The sequence below is a fragment of the Hyphopichia burtonii genome (assembly GCF_001661395.1).
Source record: "Hyphopichia burtonii NRRL Y-1933 unplaced genomic scaffold HYPBUscaffold_4, whole genome shotgun sequence".
In the NCBI taxonomy this organism is placed as follows: Eukaryota; Fungi; Ascomycota; class Pichiomycetes; order Serinales; family Debaryomycetaceae; genus Hyphopichia; species Hyphopichia burtonii.
Window position 1 is genome coordinate 565,395 of NW_017963731.1, and position 26,010 is coordinate 591,404.

Below are 26,010 nucleotides of genomic sequence, written 5' to 3' on the forward strand. Positions count from 1 at the left end.
ATCAAATCACATTTTAAATCTTATAAAAAACTTCAAAAAAAATTTTTTTCACAAAATTTATAAAAAAAAAATATCAATACTTTTTGAAAATATATCGGGGGATAAACTTTCATGAGTATTATATTCTTATACATAGACTATTCGGTTGTTATTTCTTAATTTTACTTAGTTTGTTTTTCTACGTTCGTCAAATTATTTTGTTATATATTTCTATATATATTATAATTTATTATTATTATCATAATTACTTCGTGTAGACAATTCATTAGCTAATTGAACTATAAATATTAATTATTGATTTTTAAAATAAATGTTTTCATCCCCCGGGGATCTAGGTTCGTCTTTCATGCCGTCGTGGTCACGATGTTCTTCATCGAGATCACCATCTTCTTGATTCGATTGCATTAATGCTCTAGCAATTTCAATCTCTTCTCCACCGGCACCAACATGATGATCGAATTCAGCAACAGGTATATCACCTCTATGTTTCTCATGTTCGGGCTCCTCATCACGATGATTATAATCATTATTTCCAGGAGCTTCGTCATACTCACTATATTGATATTGATTTTCACCATCACCAGAGACAGCTGCGGCTGCAACAGCGGCATAAGATGGCGCATTCTCATGATTAGAATGATGACGAGAGGGCTGTGATTGATGGTGCAGATGCAGGTGGTGGTCTGTATCATGAACTTCCTGTTGTTGTTGATTATGATCTTTCTGTTGTTGTTGTTGCTGATGTTGATGCTGATGTTGATGTTGTTGTTGTTGCTGTTGTTGTTTTTGAGCAGCTTCAACTACTGCAATTAGACCATCATCCAAGCCAGATAAGTCATGAGTACTTAAAAGAGATTCATCACGGTGGTTTGGTAAGTTATGGAGGGCCACCATTGCTTCGACGTCTTCATTATTATTTCTAGACCTGTAACCACGATTTGGCTGGTGAGGACGACGATTAGAGCCATCACGTAAATTGCCAGTAACCATTTTCTTTGGAGCAGTACGCATTTTAGAAACAGGAGGGGATTCCTTAGAAGATTCTCTACATTCAGGACAGCTTTTAATCACAGCAGCAACGGTATCTTTTATCCTTGTCCAATGATATTTTTCTGTAATGACAGCGGTAGTTTTATTTATCCCACCATGATTTGTCATATGAACTTCATTACAAATTTGTAATTGACGAACAGGATCTGAAATGACCTCTTTACCCTTTAATAGTAATTTACCATCTATCAATCTATAATGAGAAGCCGAAGATCTAAGTCTTGATTTTTCTGCTCTATCAGCCATTGCTGGATATTTACCAGTTTCCAAGTAAAACTTGATTTTATCAAATCTATAAGCGCCAACTGAAGGATCACTGGTGTTGATCAATTCTCTCCCATAAACCAAAGCATCAACTGCAGTTTCATGACCTTTCAAAATCCCTGCTGATTTAACTCTACCAATACGCTTGAAATTAAGAGATTCCCATATTCTTCTTGCAGGAACGTTACTTTCAAATACCAAATTGAAGACACTATAAGTATAACCCAATCTTGGACACCATTGAAGATAACAATCAGTCAAAGTACGACCAATACCTTTACCTCTAATACCAGCATTAACCAAAAACCCTGCAGTACAAATATGAGAACAACGACCAGGATAATTTGGCTTAACATAAAAAGTACCCAAACATTCTTTTTCCCACTGCCTGGAACCCGATAAAGTTACCGCATCTCCCAATACCATTACTGCAGCAAAGCTTCCAAACCAATAATTTTGAAAAGCTTCTATATGTAGAGTATCGAAAAACGGGTATGTTTCGCCTCGTTCAATCTCCATGTTAAACTCATCACACAAGAATGCTAGAAGTCCCGGTGGTAGTTCATTAGGATTGTGTATTGGATATATGGTAGCAGTTGTTTCTCCATCTTTCAAAAGAACCGTATATCGATCAATAACCGATATCGAGCTATATTCAATTTGCGGTCTATAATGCGGAGGCAGTAGCACGTCATCAAACTCTGGCATATTCACCAATACTATACAATATTATCGTAATTCCCAGGAACAGGCTGCAATAAATAGGTTGTTAAATATCTAACCGTTGTCTTTCAGTGTAGATACTATACTGTCAGAGTATTTACTGGAATGTCAACAACGATGTTTTTTTTTTGTTTTTGATAGTTCCGGCATGTCGCGTGTCGCAAAAAGCCTCGCGACATTGTTTTTCAATTGCAAAAACTCATAAAGTATTTAAAACTTATAAACTGATTTTAGAATTATAAATTGATTTTAGAATTATAAAGTATTTAGGATTATAAATTGATGGGGAGGTCTACACAAGATCCTTACCGAACATGACGGCGCCGGTCAACTTGGACTCGCCTTTCAAAACCGCCACGTTTTTGACGTAACCGATTCTGGAGAATCCCAAGGAATCCCAAATACGAAGACTGGCAGTGTTTGTTTCGAAAACCAAATTGAACACGGAATAGACAAACCCCAATCTTGGAGCCAACGTCAAGTATTTCCGGCCCATCTCTTTCCCTAGTCCCAAACCTCTCTTATGATGGTTGACCACGAAACCAGCATTGCAAACGTGAGAACACCGTCCGATGTAATTGGGTTTAATGTAAAAGAACCCCAAGAGCTTATCGGACCAGAATGATTTGGGTTGCTCAAACATGTCTTCGGTGTATTCCACTTCCACCAATACGGTAAAGAAAAAGACAAAAGCGTACTGAAGAAATCCTTCGTAATCGACTGGTTTATAATGGGGATATGTTCTTCCTTCTTCCACCACGTAATTGAACTCTTCCCAGGCACACTCTAGCAATCCTTTTGGGAAGTCAGATGCAGAATGGCCGGTGATCAAGGTGACTTTCTTGCTGGGATCTTTGGCAAGCGTGAACCCAATTTTTTCTTTGATTCTAGGAACGTTTTCAAACTCACCGTCAGCGTACGGCAACGACTCAAGACGCGCATACGTGGACTCTTGGTCGGACGCAGTCATCTTTTCACCTATATTCTCGACTCTTCCCTGGTTCTTCGTGGTACTTACCGTTTCCTGGCATATCCTGACTCATTTCCGTGGTTGTAAGTGAACAATTCCGCAGGTGTACGGATCCGAGAAAAGGACCGGCAACCGAAGATTTGGGGGAAATCAGTGGTTACCCGGCGGTTTCGTGCATTTTTTTTTTCTTTTTAGTACTGGCTTCACATTAAAGAAAAAACAGAGTTAGGCAGATGAAGAAGAGACTTGATATATTTGCTAGCAGGGATTAGTGGAATTGATAGACTCTAGGTATTTCAGATAGGCGATCTCTTGGTTGAAGTTCAGTATAACAGAAGGACATTGGTATCCAGAGGTTAGTTTGCAAATATGGAGGATACCAAAAGAAATGGTATTATTGCCGATAGTATGTATTAGAAGAAGAAGAAGAAGAAAGTTGGAATAGCTACTAACAAGTATGGGAATAGGTTTAAGCAAGAAGGATAAAAGACGCCAACAAATAGGTTCACGATTGAGTAAACTAAACAGCACGTTTAGCCACGAAAGAGATAACTTTTATAGGGGATCACTTCATCATCTTCAAACCACCCTTGCTACTTTGCAACAAGGAACCAATGAAGAGTTTACCGAGAAAAGAAACCGATTAGACGAAGGTCGGGACTACGAGCTAACCAAACTACGATTATGGGAAGAGTACCAGGTTAAAAGAATCGACCAAGAATATAAAGAAGATATCAATCGAGCTAAGGAAAACCACGACCGAATGATTAAGTTGATCAAAGAAAAGCTTTATGATAAGTTACAGAAGCAAATCAAACAGTTAAAGGAAGATAAGTTACTATTAAATCTAGTGAATGCTAATTCTTGGAATTCGGTCAACGCTAACGATTCTTCCACCGCTGCGCTAAACGCAGTGGCAGCAGCAAACTCTCTCAACATTAACGATCGTCGCTCTTTGCGAAGACGGGAACTTAGCTCGAGGTTCACTGCAGGCGAAGCCGATGACCTTTCCGACGGTGGTGCTGGCCATAGCAGCGCAGCCCTTCACGGAGCAGCTTCTGCTGGTAGCTCTCATAACAATAACCTGAATGCTGCTCGTGGCGCTTCCGGTTACATCCTGGCATCCAATAACAAACGCAGAAGATACTACGCAACGCGTTACTCCTCGAACGATGAACTGAGTACGGGTGGGGTCACTGGTGCTGGTAGTGGCAGTGGTAACGGTTCCATTAGACACGGTCACCAAAATGGCGCTAGCAGTGGTAATGACAGTAACTTGAGCGATAAAGATTATGATGCCTTGAATAGTATAATCATGGGTACTGAAGATGGCGGAATGTCCCTCATCTTAATGGACCACAACGGTATCAATGGCAGTAGCTCGAAGGCTTCCTCTTCCGGTAGACAAAATACAAGAGGCTCCCATAAACAATTTGTTGGAGTTCAAGGATTAAAGCCTGAAGAACTAAACGATGATTTAAATTTGTTACGTAACGCCATACAGAAAAAGGAAAAATAACTCGGGCTCCCGGTGGGTCTTTCACATTCAAAACTTTTCTCTTCTCTTTCTCATAAACCTTTAGTTCATTATTCTGTATTCTTACCTTTCATTCTACAACAGTAGATACATAATATATAATTATCCAACAGGAATAAAATTCCGCAGGTACAACGAAGATCGCGCGTCATAGAAAAAACGTCAAAATTTTTGAAAGTAATAAAAAAAACTGTCACTGCTTAGCCGCTGCTGATACCTCCAACTGATCTTACTATTAAATCATTACCAATGTCACGTACGGACGGGTCACCACGGTCCCGGCTCAACTATGCATCGTTCAACCATGCGCAACTTCTAAGTCCAGAATCTGATAAAGCCAGTTCGAGTGAGGAAGACTCCGACGATGATTATGCGTATGGGTATGATTCTGATGGGAACCCCCAACCAATGAGAACGTTGAAGATCAAGAAGAATCGATTCAGCGTGTTGAAGAAATTGAGGTTACGATCTTTCAGGAAAAGTAAACGCTTTTGGGTATACACAATATTTGCATTATTTATAATCTACGAGATATTTAGGCTATATGTTGGGTCTGAATATATAGTACTACCAGAGGATGTGGAGCTAGATAGGCCGAATGAGTTTCTTCGGAACAAGAAACAGCTGGTCAGTGGTCTGAATATCAAGTCATCAATCGACGAACCATTTCAATTTGGATGTGGTATCCCGGATACCAAAGCCCCTCGGGCTAGTGCAGCATTTGTCATGTTAGCGAGAAATTCTGAGATTGAAGATGTTATAAAATCAATGAAGTCTTTAGAAAGGCATTTCAACCAGTGGTACAATTATCCATGGGTTTTTCTAAACGAACAGCCATTCACTGATGATTTTAAAGAAACCGTGGCTAAGTATACTAATTCTCAAGTTGAGTTTGGGTTTATTGAACCAGAACAATGGGAATTTGATAAACTGATCGATCGAGGTGAATTCTACGAGTTTATAGAAAGCCAAGGAGATCGTACGATAATGTATGGGAATTTAGAATCATATCATAAAATGTGTCGATTTTATTCGGGATTTTTCTATAAACATGAGTTAGTTAAAAAGAGAGATTGGTACTGGAGAGTGGAACCAGACGTTGAATTTTTCTGTGATTTGACTTACGATCCATTCATTGAAATGGAGAAAAGAAATAAAAAGTATGGATTTAATGTATTGATTGATGAGTTGTACTATACTATACCGGGCTTATTCAAAGAAACCCGGGCTTATATACGGAATAAGGGAATCAAAGTGAAAGATACTTGGGAATTATTTATTGATGATTCCAAACACGTTAAGGGGAAGCATGAACAAGATTACGATGGAATCAGAGGGTTCAAACGAATCTTGAGAAGGATAGAATCGAATATATATATCAAACGTATAATACAAACCAAGAAAAAGTCAGATCAATGGTTAAATAAATTGAGTCCCCAAATATTGGAGGAACTTTTTGATAGAGTGACTGATCGTCCTGGGATCAATTTGGATAGATTTGACCGAGAAGAGTATAATTTATGTCATTTTTGGTCCAATTTTGAAATTGCTCGAACCGATTTATTTAATTCCAAAACCTACGAAGAGTATTTCAAACACTTGGAGAAAAGTGGTGGTTTCTATAAAGAAAGATGGGGCGACGCCCCGATCCACTCATTAGGAGTGGCAATGTTATTATCGAAAGAAGAAATCCATTATTTTAGAGATATTGGATACAAACATAGTACTTTAGGACATTGTCCTAATAATTCTCCCTCGAATCAATTAAAATATGAAGCGCAAGATCCAATTTTGGGGAAAGATGAATTCGGAATCTTCAGTAAGCGAACCCCCGATAAACCAATCAAAAACGGAGTTGGATGTAGATGTAGGTGTCCACTGAATATGAAAGAAATTGAAAATCTGGGATCAAGTTGTATTAAGAATTGGGCAAAATTCACCGGTGATAATTATAGACAAAAACAGCCATTAGATTTAGACTACTGGGAAAAAGAAATGGAGAGAAAAATCAATAAAAACCTTGCCACCGGTGGTAATATTGGTGATAACTTAGTTGATGACATAGTTAATAACTTAGAATAGCCTACAATTCAGCAATAAATTATTCGAAAATATATTCTAATATACATATAAACTAAAGCTAGAAGTACAAAATAGATAAGGGAGAATTAAAGTACAATTTCAACAAATGGTAAATTTAACCACCGAAACCATATAAGGTTCTACCTTGTCTCTTTAAAGCGTAAACAACATCCAAAGAAGTAACAGTCTTTCTTTTGGCGTGTTCGGTATAAGTAACAGCATCTCTGATAACATTTTCTAAGAAAGATTTCAAAACACCTCTAACTTCTTCATAAATTAAAGCAGAAATACGTTTAACACCACCTCTTCTAGCTAATCTTCTAATAGCTGGTTTGGTAATACCTTGAATGTTATCTCTCAAAATCTTTCTGTGACGTTTGGCACCACCTTTTCCGAGACCTTTACCACCTTTACCTCTACCGGACATGATTAATTAATAAATTTAAAAATATAAGTTTAGTTATTTGGAAACAAGAAAGTTGTTTAAAAACTAATCTTTTATTGATGATAACAAAAAGAAGAATTTCCAATCTATCCTTGGATTTGATCATATATTTATAATCTTGAGATCGCTCTACTAACGGATCACCACTAATCGCTGTTTACGTCTATCCACTATGTACTTGTTTACCTGGCAAAGACTGCAAATCTGAACAAGACGTTCCCTCCAAAAGGGTGTTTGTGTTTTGCAGTTAGTGCTGCTGGTTACACACCGTGTGTGTAAAATATGGTCCTAACTAACCCTCAGCAGAAGGTGTTGCTAATCCTTTTTGGGTTAACTTTTGTGCGCGAAGCTTCACGTAAAACTGTTTATTTTGATTTTTTTCGCAGACAACAAAAGCCAAAGGAAGACAAGGAGAGTTTAGCAGCAGGGTAAACAGCAGACTGTGCTGCTTTTGTCTGGCGCAGAAGCCATCAACAAACAGAGGGATTCTTCCCGGGGACAGAGAAGTGCAGCTTCGTGTCGTGCCGGGGATTGCGGTTGGGGTGTAGAATCTGTCCCTGGTAAAAGCGTGCTTATTAGAACTCATTTGTATTGTTTATGTGTTTGTATGTTGTGTTGGTGTTTGTATGTTGTGTTTAATGTTCATATTGGTGTTTGTATGGTGATACTGATAACCTAACAAAACCGATTTGTATATAACTCTGGTGATTCCCAGCTGCTGTATCAGATTTTCAAAATTTATTCATTATCATTCTACATCATTCACAATGGCTAGAACTAAACAAACTGCTAGAAAATCTACCGGTGGTAAAGCCCCAAGAAAACAATTAGCTTCTAAAGCTGCCAGAAAATCTGCCCCATCTACTGGTGGTGTTAAAAAACCTCACAGATATAAGCCAGGTACCGTTGCTTTAAGAGAAATTAGAAGATTCCAAAAATCTACTGAATTATTGATTAGAAAATTACCTTTCCAAAGATTGGTTAGAGAAATTGCTCAAGATTTCAAAACTGACTTAAGATTCCAATCTTCTGCTATTGGTGCTTTACAAGAATCTGTTGAAGCTTACTTGGTCTCTTTATTCGAAGATACTAACTTGTGTGCCATCCACGCTAAGAGAGTTACTATCCAAAAGAAAGATATCCAATTAGCCAGAAGATTAAGAGGTGAACGTGCTTAAGTTTCCTTCTAAGTACTTTTTTTCAATTCTCTTTCTGTAAATTAGTATTAGTGTAAATTATTAATAAAAAAAAAATCTTTTCATTAAAACTTGTAATGGATCCGTGCACCCGCAACTATTGATACCCTGAAATTTCTATTTTGGAGAACCGGGCAACTCAGTAGAACCATTTCATTACTACAAATACACCATGGCTAAGGAAATAGGTAAAGAAGTGGCGGAAGATGCAGGTCAATTGACCCAAAACTTACAAAAACAAGTTTCCAACTTGTCAAATACCCCGTACCCGGCTTGGGTTTTCGCTTCATTGCTATTATTCAAGGGAATAAGTCACCAAAAACCAATTGAATCAATCAGCGGGTCCTCTGGCGGGTCTTACCAATTTGCCAAATCTTTGGCCGGGTCCAAGCCTTCGAGGGCCTCTTGTTTCACCTTTGGCTTGACCCATTTGTTGGGAGGTTGGATTATCTTTGATGGAGATGTTTTAAACGGTGCTGGATTCAACTTTGCTTGGTCTTCCTTGTATCTCATAGTTAACGGGACAAGTAGTATTAAGAGTATTGCCGGAGGAAGAGTGAGTCCCTTGGGGTTATCATTATTGGCACTTGGTAACGCTGGTATTTACGGCAAGAAGTTTTTTTGGCCTTCTGACGTATCAAATGGTATTTAAGTATGTAATACGTAAGTAAAGTTAAAAAAGAAAAGTATTAATTGATGTCTATAAGAAATAAAATAAAGGGAAATAAAAAAAAATAATAAATCGTTATTCGTATGGTTAATAATTCCATTTTAATGGTAATAATTGATTTTCTTCTGCATAATTTAGTAGTTCAGTTTCATCATATAATTCTATAAATTGCTGATCCATTGGTCTTTCCTTTGGAGCTGCAAATTTTCTATATTCATCAAAAATTATTGTTAATGACCATTTTTGTAATCTTCTTAATACTCCAACCAAACAACCGGTTCTATGTTTCCCTCGATTGCAATGAATGAGTATTGGCTGGTTTTTAGGATCTAATACAATTTTTATTGCCTCTGTGATCAAATCATGAGGAATTTTAACAAATGGCTCTTTATTCCCTGACATGCCCAACTGAAATAATTTGATTCCTTCATTTTGGAAGAAATTAGTATGAATTTCAGGATACTCTTCTGGAATAAGACAAAGAACTGATTTTAATTTTAATTTAGTTAAAAATGCAAAATTTGTAGGTTGTGGGAATGATGATCGATAAATTTGATTAATAACTGGAGCAAAATTCTCTGGTGGTGTTAGTATAATATCCTTATTAATTGAAAGTCTTGGTTTCCTCAACGATTCTTGATACTTTTTATAATCTTCCTCCATTTTGGTTTTTTGATTCTCATCAAATTTATCATCTAAATCTTCTTCATAAGCTACTTCTTCTTCTTTTTCTTCGTTTTCAGTTGGTGCCGGCGATACTAAAGTAGTTGAATCATCTTGTGCCATTTTGAATTCGTTCAACTTCGATCGTATTAACTCATCATCTTGCTGCATTATGTTGGAGTCAATAACTATGTTTGGATCAGTATACCTTGGGGTAATCAACATTTTCTTACTCTTGTCTTGGTTATCCTTATTTTCACCGTCATTCGGTGTACGATCTGTCGGAGTTACCAAGGTGCTCTCATTATAAACCGGCAACTCTTCATCCATTTGAAATGGATCCTCGGCATATTCAGCCATAATTATTCAACGAATATGGTGTTGCCTTCTAAATCAAGCTTATCAAGTATTTTAAAGTGAATTCAACTGGTTGGACTTGTGTCGCCGTCTCGGAGTCTACTTGTATGGTGTGGACTATGGAAATAAAAACCTAGCTTTTCTCGTATGAAACTAGTTATTAAATTATATTCTGAATACCTTCAAGAAAGCTATAGAATCATAATCAGTTCTATATTGTAATCAAGACTTGTTTCCTTGTCTTTTCGATTTCTTCTATATATATAAAAAAAATCTTTCCCTTGCTTCCCAAAGCTTGTTTATCCTTGAAGTGTAAGCCAAACTAGCCGTGTATCAAGCTCAATTACTACCAGTGAATCTGAGTAGAGCCTCTATAAGAAGAGTATTGTGGTCGTAAGTACTGTTAAACTAACGTAAACCCTTCTTTTTCAGTATTAATTTTGATTAAAGATGTAGTTTTCAGTAACTTGGAAAAAAAAAAAGGTCGTGTTGAGGGCCACTCAGACTCATTTTTATAGTCTGCTGAAAAAGTACAACAAACTACTTAGAATCCCTTTGAAGCTGGAATAGGAATCTGTATCATGGTATGTATTTGTGAGATGATGGTTGAAGGAATAGAGTACTAATAATACCGCAGTCTGCGTTGTTTAATTTCCAGTCGCTTCTTCAGGTCATACTATTGTTAATATGTACATGCACATATGTCCATTCTACCTGGCCAACGTTATTGAATAAGAATAAAACCGGAGCCTTTGGGGTATTTTGGAAGTTTGCAAGAATTGGAGAGAGATTGAGTCCATATGTTGCCATAGGATGTTTTATTATGGCTTTTAAGGTATTAAGTTCATGATTATGTTCATTATTCTGTACATTAGAAATATATAAAATGTTTATATTTAATATATAAAGGTTTATCTGAATTCAAACATTTCATTCACTGAATTGCATAATATTGGAGCTCTTTCACTACCTACGATTCTTTCTAAAGAAACAGCATCCCATTTTGAAAATAAGATTTTAATAAAGGAGAGATCTAGATCAGCTTCATTTTTGAAAACTGATTTACCGATGAATCTTACTAATTCTTTATAGAAGATTGGATTTGAAGGTAATTCATAAACTAAAATGTTTTTAACTCCCCCGATTTCAAATCGTCTAAAATGATGCAATCTTTCAGTGTAGAGAAGAATTTTTATTTTACCTTGTTGGAAATGAGCTCTAGTTCTAGAAAGTTTTGATCTTGAAGAATATTCGTCGATTGATTCAAAAGTGAATTTGGTTGAAGTTTTCATATAATTCTTGATTCTTAAATAATCATAATAAGATGCAATATAGATTAAAAGCCCATCATCGTAAGACATTGATTTAGTTAGATTTGGTAATATAGTATTAATGAAGAATTTAAATCTGGATTCCGGATTTGAAATTGGAGATGAGCCTCCATCAAATCTTTGATAAATTTGTTTAACTTGTAATCCAATTGAATTCATTATACAATTGGAAGAATTAACGATTGGTTTATATTTGCATTTACCAGCTAAATTGAAACATTTTGTGGTCATTAAATTGTTAATATTTGGAGTTAAATATTCTGAAAATATCAAGTTTTGTCTTAAATATTTTGACTGTTCATTAATTGACCACATTCTAATTCTGCTAAAATCAGCATCGTGGAAATCTTTTGGAATTTTATTGATGTATTTTAAAACGGTTGAAACGTGATCCCAATTTTGCATTTCAATTGAATTACATTTATCCATTATTAATATTTCAATTGATGATAAGAAATCGTATTCTCTCTTACGTTTATCGGGATTTTCTAAAATCATTGATAAACCAATTGGGGAGGCTAAAATAACATCAGAAGCATAAAAAGTTGAATACAATTTGATCGATTTTCTGGTGAACTTTAACCCAATCGAAAAAAAATCATTATTATTGCCTTTAAAGGTTTCTCTAAAATCATCAGGTTTTGTTTCTGGTGGTAATTCATTTGAATAAAATTGATTCTGAAATTTTCTCTTGTTTTCTTGTTGTTCACTGCCCAGTAATTTGATGAACAAGTTAACTATATCATAACAAACATTTCTAGTTGGTAATAATATCAAGACTTTGGGTCTAGTGAATCCCTGATCTTTATATTCGGGTTCTTGGTCACTAGTGATTTTCCCTTCTTTTAAGGATTGTTGATAATTATGTAACTTTTCATTATTTTTCAATATACGATCTCTAGTTTTGAAAACATGGTTTAATGCATGGGTAACATAAAGTTGTTGATATGATTTATTTTGGTAGTTTTTGTACGGGAAGTTAATATCTTGATAATTAAACATATTATTAGCCAATTCTCTATCAATTTTTGATAAGGCCGTATTGTGGTTTACCTTTTCGTATGCATTTAAGATTCTTTGTTTCAAGTTATAATCTTTTAAATTGGAAACCGATTTCTTCACGTCACTCAATGCTTTCCCAGGGGGAGATTGATATATTGATGTATATAACAACTCCTCAAACTTATTTCGTTTCTCAATGGTCCATTTGCTTTTCTCTTTGATTAGTTTTTCCTCTTCTTCTATATATGATTCAGATACTTTATTGAAATGGACTTCGAATGGATCAGAAACCTGTCCATCTTCTTCCACGTCCGATCCTGCTTCTTCGTTGGCCTCGTCGTCTTCTTGTTCGAAGTTCACCCCGGCAATCTCTCCTTCTTCTTCTTCATCGTCTTCGTCGTTGTGATCTTCATCGTCTGCTTGAGTTTTCTCTTCTTCCCTCTTCTTACCAATTGGCTTCTTTTCGGCCGGCTCCTTATGATCTGCAGCCAACAATGTCAATAACGCATTATACGACTGCAACTTATCATGCTCAGAAGATGCTGGCTTGGAATCCTCTTCGCCCACTTCCTCTTCCTCACTGCTGCTTTCCTTAGGTTCCTCGTCTGGTACGTCTTGATCCCTTCTACTGGTTCTGGTAACCGTTCTCAATTGCTCTCTTCCATGCTTTCTCCCCCCGTGCGCCGAAGGGGTCCCGGCATCTTCCCTGTGGGTCTTTCTTCTCTTATACGGAGCAGGCATTCTCTGGTACAACAACCAGGTACCAGTACCTTCTACAATTTGAAAAAAATTACTTGAGATGAGCTGATCATCAGTTCCTGGTGCACGGGCTCACAAAATGCATAACATCCGTACATTTTTTAGAGAAAACCCCCCACTTTGTGTAATTTTGACTACAGCCGCAAAGGGCCACAAAATTACACAAACAACTGGTGAAACGCCCGTGCACCGGTGCTTGTGGTACGGGTGTTTAATTCATCCCTTAAAGCATGGGCCGTCAATGAAGCTTCAGCACCATCATCGTTGCTCCAACCCAAGCAGCAGCCTGCTGGTTGGCCTTTCAACTGCAAAGACCAAATGACCACATAATAAAAAATAAAATGGAAAACTAATAAATCTTCCTACCGAAAGGATTAAGGCACAATAAACAAATCATGTAAACCCGATCATAAGCAATAGAATCTCGGATAATAACTATGGATGCTGCTTAGATCTCTGGGGGGCCTTTGTTGGGGTCAAGCTCTACACTGGTTAGATAGCCTGGGGCGAAAAAAGCTTCTTTAGCCCCTTAATTAAGCTGGTCAAACAGCTGGACAAATAGACTTATGCCCAGTACTGAATGGCCCAAGTGGTCATCGATTGCACTGAAGGATCCACTGGACTCAAGCTCCGATTGTACTCAAGTACCAGCTCTAAAAGTGCTTGTTGAAATGAAAAAAGAATCATGGAATTTCAGTTGTCTTGATTAAGTATCAGGTAGCATGAACCAATTTATGTCCCATCGCTACTAAAAGCTGCTAACAAAACAAAAAAAAAAAAACTAGCTGGTGTGGATTTTTAGTGAGAATAAAAAAAAAAAAAAAAAAAAAAAAAAAAAAAAAAAAAANAAAAAAAAAAAAAAAAAAAAAAAAAAAAAAAAAAAAAAACATCAACTAATTGAATATAATTGAAATACTTCCTTTATTAAGTATATCACAGACCAACCTGTGTTTTTATAGACCGATAGCTAGTGTCCCCAGAGCCATATTCGCGTACTGCCAGTCTGTCCCGGCAGTTTATCTCTTTTGAATCACGTCCAGAACCTCTCCAGCTGATCCTTGTTGTCCTTTACCCATTATCTTTGTGGTGAACTGATTGGTAATACCTATCCGCGTGAAACACTAATATTTGTATTGGAGTGAACATTCTAAGTCTAATCCATACGTATGAACCGCTTATGTTTGCAGAAACTTTAAATTTGAGTCCATCTTTATATGTATATTCAACAGTTTAAAATACTTTAATGAATCAGATCAAAGTGAAAATAGCCAGAATACTGGAAATCATTCTATCCACGGTATACCTTGTTCTACTTGTGCTTTGTATACCTTTGGCGTTTGACGTGGGAGGAATTGCTTGTGGATTAGCGTTTTCCTTCACTACATTTGCCTTATACTTCATCTTAACCACTATAAGACTAATTACTAGGAGAAGTAAGTATTTCAGGTGGGTTTCCATTCTATATTACTTACAACACATTCTTTTACCAAGTTTACTCACTTTTTTCCTTTCTTACTATAATTCATCAAAGAAGGTTCCTTCTTTTATGGTAATTGATGTTTGGAAATTATTCATTGTTAATTCCACTCCTATTTTCACCATTTTAGAAGGTTTTTGTTCTCTTCTATTGATTCAAGCTGTTGGTCAGACTTTACATTGGCTAACCGTGTATAAATCTGATAGTTGGCTTATTGTTAGTCTTGTTGGTAGTGGTAGTACCATTGCTGCTTCTTTATACTTTCTTTACAGAATTTATGTCTATCCCTTCTCAATAGATATCATAAGTGCTTCCTTGTTGGGTTCCTTATTGACTTTGACCATTGGTTTGGCCTTATTTGGAATTGTTTCAAATAAAGGTTCCATGATTGAATCGTCTTTATTATTTGCTTACATTGTTCGTTGTATCTACGAAACTTTCCCAATTCTTTCAGAAGATGCTAGTCAAGCATTAACTTCTCTTTTCACTCAAACTACTTTCAACTTAAAGGATGAAGTTCCAAGATTACCCCCTCAATTAACTAATACTATTAGTCAATTAGTCCCATTTTTGGCGTCTAATCTTCCAGGATCTTTTAAAACAGTTTGGGAATTTTTCGTAATGGCAATCCAAAAATTAACTTTACCCCTTTTATTGAATCTTGCTTATAGAATTGGAGTTTTTTACGCAGCTACAAAAATTATTCCTTCCTTATACCATGGTGCTAACTATCCTTCGTTAAGTCCTCCAAGAACACCACCTCAAGTTCGCTCAAGACAAGCCTCAACTACTTCAATCTCTACTCTTAACTTATCACCTCCCTTTAATCCAAAAGAACCTGTTGAATCGGATGATCCAATTGCCGAAATTTCAAATGATTCAAAAATTGAACCTTTGTCTAATACCCCTAATGAACCCACTCAAGTTTCAGATGATGATATTAAATTATCTCATTCAACTTCCCATCAAAGTCGATTAAATAACCTCGATACTCCTGGTTATGAAAGTGATACTAGAGTCTCTACTCCTACTTCAGGCTCTCCTACTTCCTTAGCTCATAAAAAGTCATCTCGTCTCAATTCAATTAAAGCACAGAAACCTTCTACTATAATACGCTTGATCTATGCTTATTCACCTTGTATCATCATAGCTGTTTATACCCATCTTATGATGCTGTATAACGGTGAATTAGGTACTGAATTAAAATTATGGGGGTTCTGGGAAAATGATGGATTTGAAATCATCGTCCACCCTTGGCAATTTTGGAATTGGGTTAATATGGGTACTACATTACTTTTATACACCGCTGAATTATCTGGTAATAGCGCTAATTCAGGTGGCACTGCATTAACCAGTCATTGGAAAATTGAATAGTTTTTTGCATATTTGAAAGAATGTCATCCAGTCATACACAATAAGGTTTATTGGGTTCCATCCAGTTTATTTAATATTCTTGTAAGTAGTTTTTGATTCTTTTTCGTTTGTTTGCTTCCCTCTTCGGTTCTTTTTATTATTTGCTTCTTCATTTTTTTTTTTTTTTTAACTATTCCAGCTTGTTCTTGTGATATCTCCTCCGAATTTTTTCCAAGCCCATTTGACGGCAAAATCTAAAGATCTGTCGCTTGTTTATGGTGACACATTCAAGTTGATTTTGTTTGATAACTAATTGTACTATACCTTTTTTTTTTTGAATGTTTTGCTTGGTCTATCTTTTGCAACACCTTTTTTCCTTTTATTTCAACTTCCTCTTAATTGAAGTATTTTTCAGTTCTTATGCTTGTTTTAAGACTAAGTTTTCGCTATTTAATTTCAATATTTAATTCTATAAGTTTTACATTGTAAAGTTTTTGAACGATAAACAAGACAATAAATCCCATTTAATATTTACTCAAAAGTTAATCTTGAGTAGTACTTTGAATAATTGATTTTAAATTAGTATCAGAAATAATTGCAACTCTCTTCCACGATTTAAAACCTGCCATCTTTCCAGACAGTGAATCAATCTCAGAGCTTGACTCTATGTTTGCTTGGATGTTTCATCATTTGAAAATAAAATCAATTTTATAAAAAGTACTACTCAACATTATCGAGCAAGTAAATAACTAAATGACATTTGACTTCACCTGAAGTCCAAGTTCATGTTCTTGTGAAATACACTAAAATGAAGCCTGGCATATTTGACTATGCGAATATCTCCAAGACCTTGCTTCAGATATCAAGCTTTGAAAAGAGAAAAAGTGACGTCCATTGGCCAAGAGTGAGCTCCATTGGGTTGATTAAACAATACGTTTAATCATTTGTTATATCTATCGTTTAGAATACCAAACAATTCCATTGCCGAAGTAAGTAACATAGGTATGGTAATCCAACCCAGCGATAAGAAAATCGACTAGCTGACTCTCATATTTGCTTAAAGCATCAGAAGTCAAGTCAAAACCAATGACATAAATTCAATGCTGAAGACCAGAGGCCTCACTGAGATCCAAAATAGATCAGCATCGTTTCAATGATGGTCTTAACCTTTCTTCAGATACAACTTATACTCGTAATCAGAAATCAATTCCCAAAACAGATTGAAGAATCCGCTGCGTTTCCACTATTGCGGCCGGAGACTTTCCCCAAAGCATTTAAGTGTGATCAGAAATATCTGATCCGTTCGTAAGCTTCGATAACAAATCTTTGACCATGGACGTAAAGAAAAGAAGAGTACTTATATCAACAGAAAAACTTTTTCACTGCTCTTTATACTAAAAATTTTTCGGGAGAGGTTCATCGCAGCAGTTTTCGGTAGTGTGATGATCGAGCTACAAATCTTGTTAGGGCACACAAATACATGAATTACTGCAATTTTATGATTAAGGCTATTTATTTGGAGGAGTTTAACTTACAAACAAGTCAATTATACATTCGGGAATGTATCTTGCCACTCTGTCGTATGCTCTTGCACCTGTTCCGCAGTAAACCACCGAAGACTTATTGTTAGAGCTATAAATTATATCGAATAGAGTGTGATAAAGTTCTCTTAAGCTTGTACCTTTACCTGCTGATTTGATTGGACTAGAACCTTTTTCTGATTTGGCGAAAGTATTTCCGTATAAGGCTTTCATATCATCAGTCCAATTTCTGATTTCAGAGTTCACAATTGTGCTTATTTTAGCGTTACCATTTTGATTGTTGGTAACATTCAAATTACCAAGTCTTAATTGGGTCACCGAAAGTCCCTGGTGTTTAATTTCTCTAGATAATGCTGTGAAAAGGTGACGCAAGCTGTTTTGGAAGATTGTCTCTGGTGCGTGGTATGGCATGTCGAGTGAGCTTATAATATTTGTAGTCATTAAAATAGTCTTTGTCTTTTGATGTCTCATCAAGTCAATTAAACCAGAAGAAAATATCTTCAAATAAACCAGAAGTCTTTCATTAATTCTATTCCAGGATGATATGCTGATATTTTCAATTGGTCCTATTGGGAAATATAAGTTAGGAGTGAAGACAACTGCTTTCAAGTTTAACTTATGTGCTTGAGCTCCTGTAAATGGTGTGACAGGGATATTGAGTAAATTTTTAAATTTAGCCAATTGTATCTCATAACTGAATGAATCAGCAAAGTTGATATAATTTATGTCATCAGTTATAGGATTAGATTCGACATATTTCAAATCTTTTTGATCTAAGATTGTTAAATAAACTATAAATCCTCGTTTTTCGAAATCTAAAGCAATTAGTCTGGTCAATGGTTCTGTTGGGGATCCAACAACTAAAACAACATCTTTCCGGGCCCCGTTGGATAGTTTTGGAACTCTCCTCCTAGTTCTTGTAGATGACTGTAAGTCATCGGTAAGTTTGGATTTGAAATAAACGAGTGAAGGTATTCCTATACCGATTGTAAAAAGAGATAGATATTGGATTTGATGGCTCTTCACATGATTCAAAATCTTTTCATAAAGTGGATCGCTTGCACCTTTTGGTATATCCTTTTCATATATCGACTGACTGAAAGGATTCAATTGGTAAATTTTATCAAAGTATTCCGATTTGGTTATCTTATTTTGTTGTGTGGCGACATAATTACTGGTTTTATAGTAATAATAATTCAATGTCAGAAGTGTAGCATCTACTGGATCAGCAACCATTATGTGTGAGTCTGAAAAGAACAATTATGAAGATAATTATCAAGTCCTTGTAGTTAGAAAGTTAGTTTAAAAAAAAAAAGGTTTGATTCGGCATTACAATTTTTAGTGTATAGTTAAAAAGGTTTATCTAATGGGACAAACCAAAAAAAATGCCGTTCCCAGGAATCGAACCTGGGTTTCTTCGGCCACAACGAAGTGTACTAACCACTATACTAGAACGGCTGTTTTGTAACAAAAATTTATTACTGTCCTTTATGAAAATTGTTACTAGACGCATTAAAAATTTGTGAAGCCAAATTAAATTTTTATTTTAATTCAAATTGGGCCTTTAAACTGCCGAAAGTTTTCTTTCAGAGTCTGTTTCTGTAAGATTCTTTGAAAATAATTCAAAAAAAGCACTTTTTTTCCGAATTACTTAACTTGGAAATTCTTGTTTATACTGGATCAATTTGAACCTATATAAAGTTCCAGCTGGATGTAAAGACAAAGTGAATGATATCTTATATCATGAAACTTGGCCACACTTAAGTGACCATAGACGCGTTCGTGTTTTCCATTTCGAAGAAGTTTCATAACATTGAAAGTATAGCCGAATAACCACTTAGAAGGTGATTTATCTTGCGTTCTCTCTTGTTATTGTTGTGTACTCCAATGTACATTAAGCTATAAATTTAAAAAGATATAATTATGATGACGGTAGATAATAAAGTGTCGAGGGAGTCTCAACCCATATTTGAAAGAACGATACACCCTGAGTATCCGATTATTTCCTTGGTTACTTTCATATTGCCAGATGGTGACTGCGACGATGAATAACTTTTTGGTTGCAAAAAGTCCTGGACTTGGTGTTACGTATAAGCTAGCTACATTAAACGATACATTAATAGACTTGTTAAAGGCAAAACATAATAATTAAACAAATAATATCAAAAAAGTAGAATAAATAGTCTTCTGCTGATCAACTTTTTGTGTGTGAAGTCACAACCTTATAGTCATCATCAAGAAGATTCGTTAATTCTCGATCTGGGGAGCTAGCGCTTTTCATTACTGCAATCTTTTCTTCTTCATTCAAAGCCCTGTCAATATCCTCCAATGCTCTTTGAGCAACCGCATCAGCTCCAATGAGAGTTGCAGGTGAGGTTTTGAAGTTTGCTTCAAAATCTTGCAATTTTTTACTTAAAAAAGAATCATTGTCATTCAGAATGGTAGACTTATTTGGAAACTCTTTTTCCAAATCGCCAGCTTTCGACAATTTCTGAGGAAATAATGAATAAACATCCGAGCCTTCGCCTCTTGAAAAATAAGTAGTATTTGTTGATTTGGAAGTTGAAGAGCTATTAGAAGAGGATTTATATAAAATGCTTGAAGTGGATGATGAAGGAATCGGTGAATTATTAGCAGAACTAGCCCACATTGAAGAAAGGGGCAAAAATATAACAACCAAAATGATACTTAAAGCAGACAACGTAGTGGAATTAAGGTTCAAATTTTTATAGTTAATTATAACAAGAATGCTGGGTACAAATAAAGTTTGAGTACTGACTATAAGAAGAATATGTAAGATACTGAATTGTTTCAACCCTAAATACCTTCTAGTCTTTATAGCAAAAAGTAGTTTTATTATCAAGAAAATACTGGTAACACTGACTGAAACCGAAAAAAGGATAAATGGCCCATTATTCACCCAACTTCCTACTCGTCTCACTGTTCTTGAATGATTGAATAAGTCTGAGTAAGTTTTGGCAACACTGATGGTGGAATTAATATAAAGACCGAAGACTGTTATCCCAATCGCAGCACACACACCAGTTAAAGCGTAACCAAGTTTCCTTACTTCTGGTGACCTAAATATAATGAAAACCTGATAGCAAAAAGAGGCCTCAATCAGGCCAATTAGTAAAGTATGAATGACATTAGTAGCGACTGTTGTCTTATAAGAGTAATAGGTATTTGGTATTAAAATACCAGTGAAAGAGAATCCCATTCTCGATAATGGGCCTAACAAATAAGCAAACTGAAGCAGACATCTGATCACCAAAAGCAATAACGAGCATTGATTTAGCCAGAACATAGGTGTTTTTTTATTTTTGATAATGATCCAAAGTAAAGCTAACGTGAGAAGAGCAGTACCAACACCAACACCATAAATAATACCCCAGGTTATCATATAATTCATATAGTCATCTAAAGCTTTGAAAGGGATTGATGACATTCTTTCATAACCTGGTAAGGTGAAATTGAGCATAATGTATTCTGGATTAAGACCAGAGATTTCCTGAACTTCCATGTTTGTTCTTTTGGGATACTACACTGATGAATCAATTAGTGACAGAGTCCTTGATTATGTTTATTTATACATATCACCCTGGGGATTCTGCCATTGCAAAATACTTGGGTGGTTGTGAAAATCTCAAACCATCGAGACTTTCCCGATTTGGATGTCGCAATGCTAATCAGGTGTAATCCTGTTCAACACCCATCAATTTTGGATCAACAAAATGCCAACTCCTACACTGGAAGGGGCATATCAGCCCAAACCGGTCCTCAGGTCCCACAACTGTGAACCTTGGAATCGGCTAAGGTTAATGCGCAGATAGCTTGTTAATTTGAACGTAGAGGTGGACTCATTACATTTATTGTCTTTGTAAGTCGAGCTTCTTTGCAAGGCAAATTACAAAGAGTTGCCCTAAGAGCTTCTTGGCAGCTTTCTAAGTACCTCTTGGTAAGAGACATCTTGTTCCTGGTCGTACTCAACATGAAGTAGCGTTTTATGGATTCATATTCGGAAATTTCACTACTTTCTCTCTATTCAGATTTCCCACTTCGAACTTACGTTTTAGCTTTCATTTCTCCATTAAGTTTGAAATGTATAGGTTGAAGATATGAGCTTATTCAAGTTTTGATCTTTTTCTTTTTCGTAAAAATTGGCCTCTTGTCTATGTTTGAAGAAATCTATTAAATTTACGTCCAATCGAAATGGGCTTTTATGGCTTTTGAAGTGATAAATGTGGGTCTGACCATTTCCGATTCTGTGGCCGAATTACAAGAGCGAATGTTTATGATTGTATGTACACGGGTACACCTGAAGCTTCTTTAGGAGATGGTGCTGCTCAAAGGAACAAGATTATGGTATTCACTCACCAGAATTCACTCACTTGCATATTCTTCGGATTGGTACTTTTTTGCAATATTTAGAAATATAGGCGGAGCATCCTCAGGCGTAAGCACAGAGTAATTGGCCTAACCAAGCCCATTAGCAGAAATTAGACTAAAGAAATATACCATTCCACATGGACTTTTTCTCCACTGCTCTAGCGTCCCACTGTACTCCAAATATGTAAGGATGTTCCAAATATAGAACTACCCATGGGGCACGAATAGTGGCTGTTGATATGGCTCAAGTTGATTGGCCACTTTGCGAAGAATCAGAAAAACGGCTGTCAAAGCACCTTTGACGTGGATCTGAGAAAGAACTTACTTCTAATAATAGCCGAGAATCTAATGAGATGGAGAAATTGTCTTTACAATTTTTACAAGGTTTTGGTGAGATAAAATTTTTCTCATTCAAATTAATGAGGTGCTCTTGAGCTTACCAAGGTGATACTTTGATGACTGGAAGATGGAGCAGTCCTAGAATAGTTTGTAGAGACGGAAATTGAAGAGAGAGAGGGTGTTTCTATTTTTGACATTTTGAAGCTGTCAATACGAACAATGCAACTGGCAAATATCAAAACCCATGAACCCACTTTCGGCCTGACCGCATGAAAAATTAGTTGGATGTAGTGTAGCCGATTGGAAACATCAAAGTTTGAAATGACTAACTCTGTTTCAAATGCTCAAAAGCGGTTGTTCGTTGAATAGTTTCTCAAGAACTGAGCTTTATTGTATTGCTTAATCCTAATTGATCAAGGTTTACAACTTGACCAATTCTTAATGAAAACACCTCAGTTTAGGTTAAACAAGGTCTTTCAATTTAGCGATAGAAGGCTGAATGGGCTTTGCCATTTGGTTTTTGTAAATTTTATTTTCATGATTTATTTTGCAATGTACTTTATAGCCATTTCTTTTTTATCCTTTCAAATTGGGTCTTGAGGTTAACCAAGCCCGGAAACCATAAATGTGGTTATCATAAATATCAGTATATAAGTCCTTCGATATCCCGTACCATGATATAATTTTCACATTAATTAATCAATCAATTATTACTTATAAAAAAAAATGCAATTCTTAAATACTGTTACTTTATTTGCCTTGGCCTCTTACGTTGCTGCAAGCACTTCTGAAGTTGTTAAAGTTGAATCCAGCACTGCTTTGGCTAGTTCTGTTCCAACTGATGTTGCTGCTGCTGCCATTGACACTGCTGCTGAAGAATCATCTTTAGCTTCTGCTGCTCCTTCTGGCGAAAACCAAAGTGATGATGATGATGAAGCTGATGAAGCTGATGGGGATGATGGTGCTTTTGATGAAGATGAAAGCGATGACGATGAAGATGATGATGAAGGTCATTACAACAACGGTTACAAATTTAAAAGAGAAGACTCGAAGTCCAGCAAGGACAAAAACTCTGATAAAACCTCAACTACCGTAGTCAGCAGTACTGCCTCTGGTTCATCTAAACCTTCTTCGTCCCACAAACACGATCACGATCATAACAAGACCTCCTCTGCTTCTGGATCTGCTTCTGGCAAAGCTTCTGGATCTGCTTCAAGCTCTTCCAAGTCCAAATCCAAGTCCAAAGACAGTGCCGGTGTTCAAAGCTTCAACTTAAACGTTGTTACTAGCATTGCTGGTGCTGCTGCCATTGCTGCTTTGATGATGTAAAAGCATCACTACTTGTTTGATCTTACTCTTTGTTTTATTCTTCTGCTTCGCTTCTCCCTAGGAGCCTCTATCTTTGATGTTTTGGTGGTATCCCCTTATATAAGAATATATTCTATCTATCTTCGTTTCATTTTTGTAAAAACTGCAAAAAAAATCCCGGAAATAATTGCAAAAAAATATCACCCTTCACCAAATGAAGAACTGACCCCCTTACCATCGCCAAAAGAACAGCCGCAAACTACAAGCCAAGGCATAAAGCCCGAGCCATTTCTATTGCACCGGTAGAGCTCTTTCCTTGCAGCAATCTATTTGCAAAATGGGTTTACTGGCTATCCAATGCTACCGTTTATCACAGCCAAGTGCATGTGCAGGAGATAACTCGATCAAGACACCTGTCAACCAATAAGATCCTACCGAAACTAACCCTCTTTCGGAGCGAAGTACTCTCGATTGCCCAACGCCTAGCCCGTTTAGCTGTTTCCTTGTCGTTTGTTGTTGTTGTTTACCAGTTTTTTTTGCTCCCCCCATATTTTATCGTAAGTGACACCCAAAACCATTACTACTCCTGCTACTGTTCTTCAAATGAGCCGAAAACAAGCACCCATCTACAGGGAGTCTCTGCCAACTGGCCCATGCGGCCAGCACGGCAATTGCAAGTGGACTGTGCTTGAATCCGTAATGTAAAGAATCAAGCCCTGGGGAACCCCAGTTGAAAAAACAAAAAAAAAAACGGTCATAACTTCAAAATAAGGGTGTGTGCCGGTGGAAATTTGATAATTTTCATTTCAATTTTATTTTATTTTTCTTTTTTGGTTGGTTTCGCCCTGGCAGTCTTTTTTTCCCCTTTGACTCCTAATTATTCGTTGTCTTCGCTTTTTTCACTTTGTAATCCGACTACCCGTCTTTTCTAACTTATAATTAGCTATTGATATTCTTGATATCTCCACCAGTATTGTTTGTTGGAGGGTCCTTTGCTTGAAATAGACCTCATACCCCCATATTTTCACTATCGCTTCCAACTAGCTGAGTCTAGTTAATAATCTTCCCTGATAGCTAATTGTTATATTTATACGTTTTAATAGAATGTCTGCATCCCCAACATCAACCGATGCCACCAAAGATGTGTCTATGGTTGATGTATCTAGTGCCAATGCTGGTGGTGACGGGAATGGTGCTTTTAATGATCAACCACCTCAAAGAAGACGTTCCACCATAATTCTTACTGATGAGAATGAGAACGAATCGATGAATGTTGATGAAAAGAATGATGATGGAATGGTTGTTGATAAGTCTCCTCAGGATGAGGTTGAAAAATTGAAACAACAAAAAGAAGAATCCGACCAAAGCCAACAAAGTCAAAGTCAAAATCAAACCCAGAACCAAAATCAAAATCAAAATCAAACACAAAATTCACCTTTACCGGATGCTAATACTACGATCCCCGTTGATATAAAATGGGTACAAGGTGGTGAAAAAGTCTATGTAACTGGTTCTTTCACTGGTTGGAGAAAAATGATTAGTTTAGCTAAACAAACAGATGATAGTTTTTCAATCACTCTAGGATTGCCCGTCGGAACTCACAGATTCAGATTTGTAGTTGATAATGAATTAAGGTTCAGTGATTTCTTACCAACTGCTACCGATCAAATGGGTAATTTTGTGAATTACGCCGAGGTTACCCCAGATCATGTTCAAGCTCATATGAAACAACAAGAGGAAAAAGAGCAACAGGAAAGACGGGAACAAGAAGAACATGAAATACAACAACAACAACAATCTCAACAATCCCGTCTGCGTGCATCTTCAATGAGTCGTCATCGACTGGATTCTGCTTGGGGATTAACTAATGATGATGATGATATGGGTGGTGGTTATTCCAGATATCACGATGAAGAGGATAATAGTGAACTTTCTCAAAGAAAATTCAATTACATAAATGATATACCACCAATATTCACCGACCCTAAAGTCATGGAACAGTATTATATGGCAATTGATAAACAATCAAAACAACAAAGTGGTCAACAACAAGCTTGGTTACATCCTCCTCAATTACCTCCTCACTTAGAAAATGTCATTTTGAATAATTTTAACTCTGCTGATAAAGATAATAATCTGGGAGCTTTACCAATTCCAAATCATGTCGTTTTAAATCATTTGGCTACTACAAGTATCAAACATAATACCTTGGCCGTGGCCCTGGTTGTTAGATACAAAAGAAAATACGTTACACAAGTATTGTATGCTCCTTTACAACCACAACAATAATGATAGTATCATTAATATTATATTAATCTAACATGCTTCCCTAATCTTTATCGCATATGTTCTAGTGTGATATAAGTATATAGATATAAATCTAATAATGTACAATAGTTTAAGTTTATGCAAAATTATATTAGTTTTCGAGTTTGTGGGCCAGCTGTATAAAAATCAATACTGACAATGATTTACACTTGGAGATTTTTTTCAAAATGCAAAAGAATTAAAATTTAATTTTTAAAATAAATAGTTTTCTGAATAGCAATATATA

The 26,010-nt window shown here is 36.2% G+C and overlaps 14 protein-coding genes and 1 non-coding gene across 15 annotated transcripts; 8 read left to right on the forward strand and 7 right to left on the reverse strand.

Annotated features, from left to right (window-relative positions):
* Positions 1 to 291: 291 nt before the first annotated feature.
* On the reverse strand, positions 292 to 3,080 carry HYPBUDRAFT_6344 (uncharacterized protein; the record flags this gene model as incomplete). The annotated part of the gene is made up of 3 exons (XM_020223570.1): positions 292 to 2,033; positions 2,347 to 3,015; positions 3,056 to 3,080. The coding sequence occupies 3 exons, from the start codon at positions 3,078 to 3,080 to the stop codon at positions 292 to 294; spliced, it is 2,436 nt and encodes an 811-aa protein (XP_020076116.1).
* Positions 3,081 to 3,256: 176 nt separating this feature from the next.
* On the forward strand, positions 3,257 to 4,661 carry HYPBUDRAFT_139437 (uncharacterized protein). Its single transcript, XM_020219708.1, has 2 exons — positions 3,257 to 3,413; positions 3,475 to 4,661. Exons 1-2 carry the CDS (start codon positions 3,377 to 3,379, stop codon positions 4,524 to 4,526), a joined length of 1,089 nt encoding a protein of 362 aa, XP_020076117.1. The 5' UTR covers positions 3,257 to 3,376; the 3' UTR covers positions 4,527 to 4,661.
* Positions 4,662 to 4,761: 100 nt separating this feature from the next.
* On the forward strand, positions 4,762 to 6,639 carry HYPBUDRAFT_152997 (glycosyltransferase family 15 protein). The gene has a single exon (XM_020221320.1). It carries the CDS (start codon positions 4,794 to 4,796, stop codon positions 6,624 to 6,626), a length of 1,833 nt encoding a protein of 610 aa, XP_020076118.1. The 5' UTR covers positions 4,762 to 4,793; the 3' UTR covers positions 6,627 to 6,639.
* Positions 6,640 to 6,741: 102 nt separating this feature from the next.
* HHF22 (histone) lies at positions 6,742 to 7,187 on the reverse strand (the record flags this gene model as incomplete). The annotated part of the gene is made up of 1 exon (XM_020219709.1): positions 6,742 to 7,187. The coding sequence occupies exon 1, from the start codon at positions 7,051 to 7,053 to the stop codon at positions 6,742 to 6,744; it is 312 nt and encodes a 103-aa protein (XP_020076119.1). The 5' UTR covers positions 7,054 to 7,187.
* A 651-nt stretch (positions 7,188 to 7,838) lies between these two features.
* HHT2 (histone) lies at positions 7,839 to 8,303 on the forward strand (the record flags this gene model as incomplete). Its single annotated transcript, XM_020219710.1, has 1 exon — positions 7,839 to 8,303. One exon carries the CDS (start codon positions 7,839 to 7,841, stop codon positions 8,247 to 8,249), a length of 411 nt encoding a protein of 136 aa, XP_020076120.1. The 3' UTR covers positions 8,250 to 8,303.
* Positions 8,304 to 8,439: 136 nt separating this feature from the next.
* HYPBUDRAFT_166954 (uncharacterized protein) lies at positions 8,440 to 8,919 on the forward strand (the record flags this gene model as incomplete). The annotated part of the gene is made up of 1 exon (XM_020222750.1): positions 8,440 to 8,919. One exon carries the CDS (start codon positions 8,440 to 8,442, stop codon positions 8,917 to 8,919), a length of 480 nt encoding a protein of 159 aa, XP_020076121.1.
* A 105-nt stretch (positions 8,920 to 9,024) lies between these two features.
* SIW14 (putative tyrosine protein phosphatase) lies at positions 9,025 to 9,960 on the reverse strand (the record flags this gene model as incomplete). Its single annotated transcript, XM_020218757.1, has 1 exon — positions 9,025 to 9,960. One exon carries the CDS (start codon positions 9,958 to 9,960, stop codon positions 9,025 to 9,027), a length of 936 nt encoding a protein of 311 aa, XP_020076122.1.
* Positions 9,961 to 10,538: 578 nt separating this feature from the next.
* On the forward strand, positions 10,539 to 10,807 carry HYPBUDRAFT_157163 (uncharacterized protein; the record flags this gene model as incomplete). Its single annotated transcript, XM_020222270.1, has 2 exons — positions 10,539 to 10,541; positions 10,595 to 10,807. 2 exons carry the CDS (start codon positions 10,539 to 10,541, stop codon positions 10,805 to 10,807), a joined length of 216 nt encoding a protein of 71 aa, XP_020076123.1.
* Positions 10,808 to 10,868: 61 nt separating this feature from the next.
* Positions 10,869 to 13,031, reverse strand: HYPBUDRAFT_148824 (rRNA-binding ribosome biosynthesis protein; the record flags this gene model as incomplete). Its single annotated transcript, XM_020220156.1, has 1 exon — positions 10,869 to 13,031. The coding sequence occupies one exon, from the start codon at positions 13,029 to 13,031 to the stop codon at positions 10,869 to 10,871; it is 2,163 nt and encodes a 720-aa protein (XP_020076124.1).
* An 884-nt stretch (positions 13,032 to 13,915) lies between these two features.
* Positions 13,916 to 15,900, forward strand: HYPBUDRAFT_139462 (uncharacterized protein; the record flags this gene model as incomplete). Its single annotated transcript, XM_020219711.1, has 2 exons — positions 13,916 to 15,422; positions 15,543 to 15,900. Exons 1-2 carry the CDS (start codon positions 14,293 to 14,295, stop codon positions 15,898 to 15,900), a joined length of 1,488 nt encoding a protein of 495 aa, XP_020076125.1. The 5' UTR covers positions 13,916 to 14,292.
* A 1,448-nt stretch (positions 15,901 to 17,348) lies between these two features.
* On the reverse strand, positions 17,349 to 18,656 carry HYPBUDRAFT_139465 (uncharacterized protein; the record flags this gene model as incomplete). Its single annotated transcript, XM_020219712.1, has 1 exon — positions 17,349 to 18,656. One exon carries the CDS (start codon positions 18,654 to 18,656, stop codon positions 17,406 to 17,408), a length of 1,251 nt encoding a protein of 416 aa, XP_020076126.1. The 3' UTR covers positions 17,349 to 17,405.
* Positions 18,657 to 18,806: 150 nt separating this feature from the next.
* Positions 18,807 to 18,878, reverse strand: HYPBUDRAFT_t114. The gene has a single exon. It is a non-coding gene; the product is annotated as a tRNA-His (tRNA).
* A 1,102-nt stretch (positions 18,879 to 19,980) lies between these two features.
* On the reverse strand, positions 19,981 to 20,928 carry STE2 (alpha-factor pheromone receptor; the record flags this gene model as incomplete). The annotated part of the gene is made up of 1 exon (XM_020224046.1): positions 19,981 to 20,928. A coding segment is annotated over one exon (948 nt), but the record flags the coding sequence as incomplete, so codon positions are not given.
* A 1,946-nt stretch (positions 20,929 to 22,874) lies between these two features.
* HYPBUDRAFT_148828 (uncharacterized protein) lies at positions 22,875 to 23,477 on the forward strand (the record flags this gene model as incomplete). The annotated part of the gene is made up of 1 exon (XM_020220157.1): positions 22,875 to 23,477. The coding sequence occupies one exon, from the start codon at positions 22,875 to 22,877 to the stop codon at positions 23,475 to 23,477; it is 603 nt and encodes a 200-aa protein (XP_020076128.1).
* Positions 23,478 to 24,560: 1,083 nt separating this feature from the next.
* On the forward strand, positions 24,561 to 25,745 carry KIS1 (Kis1p; the record flags this gene model as incomplete). Its single annotated transcript, XM_020218733.1, has 2 exons — positions 24,561 to 24,782; positions 24,855 to 25,745. The coding sequence occupies 2 exons, from the start codon at positions 24,561 to 24,563 to the stop codon at positions 25,743 to 25,745; spliced, it is 1,113 nt and encodes a 370-aa protein (XP_020076129.1).
* Between the last annotated feature and the right edge of the window lie 265 nt (positions 25,746 to 26,010).

What these genes read in the sequence shown, in the direction of transcription:
- HYPBUDRAFT_139437 (XM_020219708.1), top strand. Translation starts at nt 3,377, where the DNA reads ATGGAGGATACCAAAAGAAATGGTATTATTGCCGATA. An exon ending in AAATGGTATTATTGCCGATA is followed by an intron (nt 3,414 to 3,474) that starts GTATGTATTAGA and finishes GTATGGGAATAG; the next exon opens with GTTTAAGCAAGAAGGATAAA.
- HYPBUDRAFT_152997 (XM_020221320.1), top strand. Translation starts at nt 4,794, where the DNA reads ATGTCACGTACGGACGGGTCACCACGGTCCCGGCTCAACTATGCATCG.